Source organism: Brachionichthys hirsutus, chromosome 11, assembly GCF_040956055.1.
Source record: "Brachionichthys hirsutus isolate HB-005 chromosome 11, CSIRO-AGI_Bhir_v1, whole genome shotgun sequence".
Lineage (NCBI taxonomy): Eukaryota > Metazoa > Chordata > Actinopteri > Lophiiformes > Brachionichthyidae > Brachionichthys > Brachionichthys hirsutus.
Genome location: NC_090907.1, coordinates 4,728,625 through 4,738,901, shown reverse-complemented (window position 1 = coordinate 4,738,901; position 10,277 = coordinate 4,728,625). Strand labels below are relative to the sequence as shown.

At 42.0% G+C, this 10,277-nt stretch overlaps 1 protein-coding gene across 1 annotated transcript; it reads right to left on the bottom strand.

The window, feature by feature from the left end:
• Positions 1-3,083: 3,083 nt before the first annotated feature.
• On the bottom strand, positions 3,084-9,750 carry gal3st2 (galactose-3-O-sulfotransferase 2). The gene is made up of 4 exons (XM_068745737.1): positions 9,515-9,750; positions 6,663-6,767; positions 5,258-5,933; positions 3,084-3,914 (listed from the first exon to the last, which is right to left on the bottom strand). Exons 1-4 carry the CDS (start codon positions 9,748-9,750, stop codon positions 3,084-3,086), a joined length of 1,848 nt encoding a protein of 615 aa, XP_068601838.1.
• Between the last annotated feature and the right edge of the window lie 527 nt (positions 9,751-10,277).

The window sequence follows — 10,277 nt, the reverse complement described above, 5'->3', positions numbered from 1 at the left end:
TACCCCTAGTTCTGTTCCATGTGGAGGTCACTGTGCTTGGCATAGATCAGCCAATGTAGACAGCAGTTCGTCTGCACATTTTCCTTCAGTGATCGAGGCTACATGTAACTGCACACAAAAAAATCTGATTCATACCGGATTTTGATTTAAATGTCACCAAGTCATTCACAGGCATGTAAAATAAGGCCTTAGTTACCGGTAAGCGGAGGAATGGGCTAACAATCCTACATTTTCTTTTTTGATTTCTGCCATAACCAGAGATCGCTTCATATACCTAATCCAGCACTTCAATATCTCAAAACAGCCAAGAATCATCTGGATCATCCATACAAACCCACACACCTACTGTGAACATGGACATTTATAGTGAATACCACCAGCAAGAAACTTCAGACCAGTCCCAGCTGCTATTTCCATCTGTATGTGTGCATCAACAGCCACATGCATCTTAAAGATTGGTCTGGAGTTACATTTACTACAAAGTATTTATTTAGAGGCGCTTCCAGCCAATGAAATGCGATATTTATTTCTTTTATTTCACCTTCAAAGCATCATAACTAACAGTGGTTGGACTGCCTGCAGGCTGCAGCCTCGTGAAATTAATTTATTAGAGGAGCAGACCAGGCCAGTGACATATTTTTTATTTAGTTTTTAATATTTCAAAAAACAGATGCTGAAGTTGAATATGATGCGTAACAGATTGGGACAGCTGTTCACCATATATTCATGACATGATGACTGAAGCTTAACATTTACATCAAAGCATAAAATGTCAAACGCCAGACAATTATGCACGTTGTAAAAAAAATGTGTTTTATGTAAACCACAAAAGGAATTCCGCCCGAATGGCTGCAGCGCTGGTCGGACTCCTCGTTGCCACATGTAATTGAGGCTGGAGCCCTGCAGCCCTGCTGCATCAACTGTTCTCCCTCCTCCATCAGAACCACAGGCCTCGCATTTCACCAGCGGGTAACGATACGTATTTAAAGGACACCCACATTGTCCCACGTTGCGGTTAATGGGGGGGGAGAGACAACGCATAATCGACTGGCTAAGCACGTTCCGCTCCTTTTTTTTACATTTTATTTTGCCGCACATAACTTTGCCCCCTTTATCTAAGATTAAACTGCGGCTCTACTCACCCTACTCATGCTGCACAAAACGCTCATTCAAAAAGGTCCAGGCGATTAAGTTCGACCCAGAGGCAGAAGAGAAGGTAGATCCGAGCGTTCAGCGCGCCGCCCGCTCCTCTCCGCAGTCTCTCTCTGCTGCTCGCTGGCGCGCTGCTGCTGGCACGGCTCCGTCCGCGCGTTCACGACGACGACCGCGGCCGCGCAAAGGGTACGAGCGCGACCTATGGAGGACTCGACAGACACCTATTTTGTCACTCGACATTAATTAATAAATACATTCATGAATGAAGCGTTCATTTAATACCTTAGTTGATTGGAAGCCATTTGTAACAGAGCGCTGGTTGATAAACACATTTCATATTTTGTATGTTTCAACTGAATATTACGGAAGCTTATTGCATTCACTGAAGACATAAAAAAATTATTTATCATAAATTTATCTAATTATTTCAGAAACGCAGAAAAAAATACCGCTAAAAACAGGAAAGAAATACTTTATCTCATTAATTAAGAAATTCAGGAAAACCGAAAGAAAAAAAAATATGCAGTGAATGCAATAAGCTTCCTTAGGAATATAACATAAGCAGAGTGGAACAGATAAAATAATTCAAGATTAATGATGATGGGTTGTTTATGCAGCCTCATGGGTAGCATAGGTAGCAGGAGCTGCCCGTTTCTCCCTTGAGCTGGTCCCAAGCCCTTATAAATGCAGAGGGTTGCATCAGGAATGAACACGCAAATCAACTTGAACTAGAAAAGTAGAAGAGAGCGCAGACCTCCGCCGAGCAGCTCATTCCCCTCCTAATTAGATTTACACCGTCCACACTGAGTTTCTGTGCTGCCGCTGCCATGTGGCTGGACATCAGGCAGTAACATATCTTGCTCTTGTGCACGACTCCACCTGCTGGTCCCAATCGCCAGGGAAACTAAGTGGTCCACATGTGCAGGGGACCGAAGGAGCGCGAGACATGCCCCGACAAGATAAGGACAATGTTGTCATTATAAGTCTCTAAAGACTCTCCAGCTGACCCAGAATGCTGCTGCACTTGTTCTGGTGTGAGAAAATATCTCTCTCTACACTCTCTCCCTCTTAAATCCGGAATATAATTTAAAACTCTTCTCCTTATGGCATGATTGGTACGATCTTTGGACCAAGAGTGCCTGCCACTTCATGCCCTCAACTCTCACTCCAATGATGCAGGGCTTGTGATTTCCAAACCCTGCAAAAGCAGAAAGGGAACCAGAGCCTTTAGATACCTTAGACAAGTCGATAGACAAACACTTGATTGGAATTTGGAGGCCAAGTCAACACCTCAAACTTCCTGTTATGATCCTCAAATTATTCTGCTGAAAGAGGCCACTGCCATCAGGGAATACTGTTTCCATGAAAGGAAGATCTGTGACAACGTCTAGTTAGGCAGTACATGTCAAAGTAACATTCACATGATGAGCCAATATTTCCCAGCAGAACCTTTCACAAAACATCACAATGCCTCTGCCACTTTGCCTTCTTCCCATAGTGGATCCTTATGTTCTGCAGCTAGTTGGTGTCCATGTGGAAGTTGTACGACATGCAATTTCACCACAGTTTTTGTTTTATTATTTGCAAAAATATATATATTTGGTCACAAAATGTTTCAGGTTACAATTCTTCTGGTTTCACCTACAGGAATACCGAAAATATTTTAGCGTCACAAAAAGCAAGGTAATATGAACAAACACCATGCTGTTCAAACTCAACACTTTCTTAATTAAGACTGACAGCAGCATACAATAGATGCAACATCTACTACTACTTTTTTTTTTAATTTAATTTAATTACATTTTTTTAAATTTGATTATATATTATCTTTCCATGACTCTTGCAGTTACCGCTCATAAATTCATTCATGCCTTCTGTACCGTATGTGTTAACAAAACGAAACGATGTGAAATTAGAACATTTGCATCTTACGACCTGTTTATGTTCGCTTTTCTATGCTTTTCAGAAAGCAGAGGGAATTGCTGCATGTATAGATGATCTGTGTACTGCAGTTCTGGGATTACAAATCTCTGACATTTCATTTTGGTCTCTCTGTCTAAGTGTGTGTTTAGGTTATAGCCCTGGATGACAGCTGCTCCATACTGGAACGGCTTCAGCACTGCATCTTTTATCTGGGAAGGGTCGACTGCCTCTCCATCTTTCAGGCAGGTGCTTGCAAGCTGGGCTCGTAGCCCTCTCAGCTGAGAGACTTCCTTCTTCATCTGATCTTTCCCAACCTGACGATCCACTCTGTGCCAGAAGGTAGTGTTAAAATACACATAGATCCTCCAATCTAAAGCGTTCCATTGCTTGATTTTCTCCGCAGTGTTTGGTAAAAGTATTTGACGGGTTTGTCGACTGCGACTGTTAAGCTTAAAGGACACCATATCTTCCAAGGACCAACAAAGGGCATGCTTGAGCAAGATCATCGACTCATCAAAGTATTCAGAAATAAGAATAACATGAAAGTCTCGCTGAATAGCTGCAATAGTCATGCTAGCTCTCTCCTCTAGGTCTTCAGTACCAGCTACAACATTGTTGTCAAACCCAAAGTCAAAAGCCATTAAATTGTGAGCATAGTGGTTATTGATCACTGAAGAGTTGTAGCGTCTTGAGGTGTTGTCTAAGAAGTTGTCCAGAGTGTGACTCGTCTGGAAGGCTTGGATGCTCTTGTAGTAAATAAAAATAGATTCCATCATGGCCACAGGATGTCTCAGGATGGAAAAGTAGAAGCTATCCTCAGGCATAACTTTTGCCACCTGTGACATAACATAGAAAGAAATTTAGAGATAGTGTAGATCTATCATTTTGTAAAATTAACTCACCACAATGAATGCAAAATACTGCAGTGTAAATGTGTTTTCCTTATACAGGTAGGTCCTATTGGTAATTTAGTGGCAGTCAGTATCCATGTCCTATCATGATTCCGTAAATCCTCTTGAGGTTGACATGTCCCTAATCTGTCTTTCTCTACAGGTAGGCGACTTGGTGACCCTGTTACACCTGGGGAGCCTAGTCATTCCTGGTTTACCTAAGGCCTGAAGCAAATCTCTTCCTGATACCATTCAGTTTGATTTGGTTTAATTTAGTTGAATAAAGTATATTGTTGATACTCGTCCATGGTGTTTCTCCTTCTTGTTGTGGCCAACTGAGCTAAAGTATAACAAATGGGAGATCCCAACGGGGTCCATTCAGTCTATTTGGTTATGATGATCATGTGCAAATCAATACTTAAGTGTTACTGTAAGGTTGGTTGAAGACGTTTCACTTCTCATCCAAGAGGCTTTTTCGGAGGTTTAGGTCATTTGAGTCTGTTTGTTTGTGATGTTGTAGGACATTCCTCCCTTGGGTTGTGTCTGTTATTTTTTTTGTAGTATTGTGTGTGTCGGTTCGTGTTGGTTTGCCTCCAGAGCCATTGCGGGGGCGTAGTTGTGGTGTCTTGTGGAGTGGGTGAAGTACTTGTCTCTTCATAGTCCTTGTTTTATTGCTTAACACTGCAGAACCACATGAATACCAGGGGCTGAGTTTCAGGAAGCTTTTGTGACCAGTTGTAAGCAGGATCAGTTGTTTAAAAATTGGGGACCACTTTGGTATTGTTGTAGCAGAGAAAACACACTTGTGTTTTTCTATCTTTCTTTAAAAATGTGTCTTATACAAAATTAAACTTGACACAGACAGGGCAGATCCCATCTCTGTGTTTGCCAGTTTCCCCAGAGTACTGAAAGAATAACATTGGAGGTGGAGCACTAACCTAATTTGTGAGGGTAAGCTTTCTACTGCTTTCCTGATTCTGCCTAGCCCTAGGCTCAGGAAGGAGAGCTATTGCTGCAAAATAGAGTTTGGTGCCTATTTTTAATGAGCGAGATGGTGATACTTTTAGCACTCTGAGGATGTTGCTGACATCGAGATGTGCACAGAGTTCAGCATATCGCAGGTAGGAAGCAGGAGGCTTATTCACCCCTGCGTAGCGTGAGTGGAAAATTGCAGATTCTTTTAAAGCGGCAACCCTGTAGTCACATTGCAGCGTAAATAGTGCCCCTTCTTTCATCGATGTTTTGTTAAATTAGGCCCACGAAACCTCAGGAAACATCTTGAAACTCACCTCAGATTTTCTAAATCTCATGTGATTGCACAGGATGTGGAAGTCCTTCTCACTTCTGCTGCTGACCCCCTCCACAAAATGGGAAGCAAAGTAAAATGGGTAAATAAATTGGCTGTGTCTGCTCCGGGGGAGGGCAAAGGTCAAGTTCCATCTTTCACCATAGCGATACAGGATATTTAAAATTGTGCTGCTTGCTGTCTTGTGTGTCTTGAGGAAAACAATGTGTGACTTTCGATGGCAAGTTTTGGTTTTGGCGGAGTTGAAGTGAGCGTTTAAGAAATTAGATTGAGGGATGGTGTTGATCAGTGTTTCGTCTCTGCTTGCAGACAAGAAAGCTTCACTAGCACTGTGGCGGTCCGAAGAACCTGGCAGTCCGGCAGGTCTTTGATTTGGTAGGAGTAACTTCCCAGATGAAACACTGTTTGTGCCTATCTGAGGGGTTGTAGCAAGGTTGAAAATCGTATCAGCGTGACTTGGCCAAGTATAATCTGATGGCTTTCTGTATCGCTCTTTCTGATGATGGAGAACTGGATTTCTTGCGGTCCGTAATGACTTGATGGTTGACTTGACTGTCAAGAATGCAGAACGGAAGTCTTTCCAGACATTTTGCAGAGCAGGAAACAGGTGGTGTTTTTTTATCTGACGTGGGAGTTCAGTCAGAGTCAGCTTGTCATTCCTGTGAAGAGTCACGAAACCGAGTCAGTAATATGTAAAATACTGTCCAAAATACTAACGACATCAGTAATCAATGAGGCGTCTGTATGTTGTGCAAGTTAGGGATAGATTTACATGTCCACCACTACCACCTGTAAAATGACACATTTCTAAAACTACCATCAATTGAAAATCTTAAAATGAATCAAAATGTTTCAAAATGCGTCTTGGTGGTGCAGTGGTTAGCGCTGCTGCCTCACAGCAAGACGGTCACAGGCTCGAATCTGACATGCAGCCTTTCTGTGAAGTGTTTGCATGTTCTCCCCATGTCTGAGTGGGTTCTCCGGGTTCCTCCCACCACCAAAAACATGCAAATTAGGTGAATTTACACTAAATTGTTGATATGTGTGTGTGTGTGTGTGAATGATTGTCTATGTGTGTGTGGCCCTGTGATGAACTGGCGGCTTGTCCAGGGTGTTTCAGTTCTTGTCAGTATTTGATTTTGGCACTCACCCTTGCCTCTCGATATGGATACTTTACTTTTTTCTCTTCCATGCTGCTTTGCATATGCATTTTTTTTGAGGGTATAATGTTTTTTTTTTATATATTATGGATATTCTCAGAATTAATTTATTTCAGTACTAGTGGTATCTAAGTGTGTGTTCAATTGACAAATGTAGGTAATAAATGAAAAAAGGAAATCCATATTTTGTAGTTATTGTGACTTTGGTTTAGTTGAGTGTTACCTCACCTGGCCTGGTGGACAAGAAAGTTCTGAATAGCAATATAGGCCACAACCAGGATGAGTATTATCCACAGAGAGTGACGCCTGCTGGAGAGCACTCGCCTCACACACCTGCAGGGGGAACAAAATCCACACACAAAACACAATACATTTCGTCTCGTGCTGTCACGGTTTCTAAATTGCCAAAGCATCGTGAGCCTGAGCGAGAGCGTGCAAAACCTGTGACCATCTTTCTGTGAGGCAACAGTGCTACCTACTGCGTCCTCATGCAGTGTAGAGTAAACAAATTCACTTTCCATTATACACCAGTAAGAGTCTGGGCCTGGCCTCCGAATGACTTCCACCGGTGTGGCTGTCCAACAGTGGGCTGCCAGAAACTGGGCTACTGTTGGACAAAGAAGAAGAAGAAGAAGAAGCGATTCCAGAGCAAAGTGTGGTAAAGGGAGAGAGAGATAGCCGATAGGATGGAGACGAGCAAGGGTGATATACAGAGTGGACAGGAAATCAAGAATGAGTATAAATCATAATAAATATATAACCAATCATCAATACTCACTATGGCATTTGCCACTTGACTGAGTATTGATCTCATCTCATCTTTTCTGAAACATGGATTTTCAACCGGTGTCAAAACTCAAGTAGGCTAATTAAATAGTTAGCCTTCAAATTTGTTTTTTATATTAAATAAAGGGTATAAAATGAATTGAGGAGCTGGACAAAGTAAGAAACCAAAAACTCAATGCTTCCATATTGAAAGGGAGGAAGACTATTTTCACAATGCTCAGAAAGCAGTTATTTTTCTCACAGCATGACCTAAAAAAAAATAAAGGCAGCCACTGAAGCGTCGCGCCGAGTGAGTCACTTCATCATTAAGCACAAGAAGTCCTTCCAAGATGGAGAGATGATAAAAGATGCATTTGTTCAAGCAACTGACTCCATATTTGGGGGCTAAAAAGCAAACAAACAGAAATGCAGTTGCACTGCTCTGAGGAAACAGCAGCTTTGGAAGGACATTGTGGACTGTAAGTGTTTTTCACTGCTATTGGACGAGTCGACAAACGTTATGCAGCCGCATTATGCATTTGTGTTTGGATGGTGTACAGGTATGAATACGAAACAAGAGCTGTTAACAATAATCCCTATGAAGATTACCGATTCTATTTGAGCTAAACCTCAAGATCAAGGAGTCTTTAAATAAAGGCAATATATGTGTATGATTATTTCCCAAAACAATTCATTATCTAATGTAAATGTTGAGATTTGGAATTGGATTCAAAAACTATAAAAATAGTGAGTCGTTTGCTTTTTGTTCTAACTGTGCACATCTTACCAAGGTTAAGGGGTCGCCACAGCAAACCTTCTCCATGTCACCCTGTCTTCATTATAGGTTGATATTACATTCTGTAATTTATTTATTTATTTTTCATAACTGTAAGAAGCCTAGCCTGTTAAAACTGTTAATATTTGATTTTGTGTTTAACAATGCACATATCCTTTGCAGTTTGAAACTAGAACCGTAATCAAAAGGGTAAATAAAATAAACTAATGTTGCTGCGAACTCGAATCTGACTTAATGGACACTGTGGAAATTAATTGTGGAGTAAAAAAACATAAAGCTGTGCAATTACATATGTCATATGCTTCGTCCTGGAGATGTACTATTTCACCATTAATCATTCATCATGAGCCATGATGCATTCCAACAAAAGCTTGCAGATCGACCAAATCTCTTTTTAATCTCGTCTTCCAATGCAGCAATTTTCTATCTAGAGACTTCGAGAGACATTCAAATTACAAATTGTAAATCTGACACTGAACAAAAAACAGGACAACAACTTGATAGTTGGCCAGCTGTTGTTAGCCATCCACTGGCAAACACATATACTTGTGTTACATTTACAGAAATGTCATAATTGGAGCTCGTGGACAGCAGTGATGGAACCTTACATGTACACATTAGTTTCTTATGAAATACAGTACTAAACAGTCAGTATTCAATGGCATGAATGATACTGTACCTCCTCATTGATCCTTTGATAAGTAAAAACAAAAAATGTTTTAGGTCAATGCTGTAATCCAGTTTGACTTGAAGGTAACAAAAATCCTCCCAAGCCACCTGGAGTACTGTTCCATGCATCGCATGCTATCAGGTCACTGTAATCCAATACTGGCATTAACAATTCACATTGGCTGGAACCTCAGATAGGATATCAGCTCAAGCTGCGTCTGCACTGGTCTGTAGATGCTGGCTCGACCTTTTGATTTGCACCCGGTTTATATAACACTTTGATTAAAAGACTGATGTTTGAATTCACGATTCTATCCTTTTGGAATCAGCAGCGAGGGCACTGATACAGCTAAGGCTGGGTAAACAATTATTGAATAATACAAGGTGGAATCACTTCAGACTGGCACGATAAGGACAAAGAAAAAGGAAGGAGGGAGAGGGACCAGCCCCATGTGAGACCGACTTGAACCTGGGAGGCAAGGTGCCTTTTGATTGAAGATAAACTCGACATTCCAAAACAACACATTTGCCAAGGGGCCCCCCGTGTCCCATGGCCAGAAGCTGTAAGGTGTGAAGTTGGAGGTTCGAATCTCTAAATTCACCTTTCACTAAAGCAAGTCTGGAGCTTGGAAATCTTTGAAGATTCAATTGATGGCATGCAACACACTCTTCCAGAGAACAAGGTGTAGCTAAATCCTCATATTAGGTCATCTGTGTGTGGGCACACGTGAGAATAACCCGAACTATGTGGTACTACTATAGGAGACGTCTCATCACAGCAGGAGATCTTCTCAAGAGCATTTAAATCAAAAAGACTTATGACTGAAGGACATAACCTGGGTGTACTTACGAGGTGACATAGCTCAAAGGCGGCGATTTGATCCTTCTCGTCGATTGGAACAGCATCACTGGACCGTCCAAGTCAACTCCCAGCAGGCGTGTCAGCTCCACCACCCGTCCTCCTGACTGGGCTTCAACATGATCAGACTCGGTCCCGCACTGGCCTGGTTGATTGACAGCAGGTGCTGTCTCGGTGTGAAGTGTAACTGTGATATATTTTGTGACCAGCAGAGGGCAGGGTAACATCTATGTTAGAGGAAAAGGAACTCGGAAATGGTAAATCTACTGCGACATTAAAGTTTCATTTTTTCATTTATGATGCCTCATCATTTCGAGATGAACGACACAGGTGCGTTCTGCCAATAATTGTGTATCAGGTGTGAGGCCTGAACAGAATTACTCAAAGAAAAGAGAAGTTTCTGCACAACACATGCAAACTGACAAAACGAAAACCCACAGCAAAAGCAACAAGCAAGGCAAATATAATATGAATCACACTAGAACCCAACTGTTTGGTGCCCCACTGGGATGAGAAACCAGTACCCACTAGCTGTGAGTCAACAATGTTATCCACTACACCCCCGCTCCGGGGGTCTGACATATCAACTTATTGACAGGCACGGTAATACCTACAGTTTCCTCAATAACACAGTGGCGTAGTTGGTAGCATCGGCCAGAGGCACTGGGTTCAAATCCCACTGCGGGAGTGGGGTGGAGCTTCGGTAGTGGGACGGGCCTGGGCGGAGTCGAGCAGGGAGCACCTGGGTGGAGTG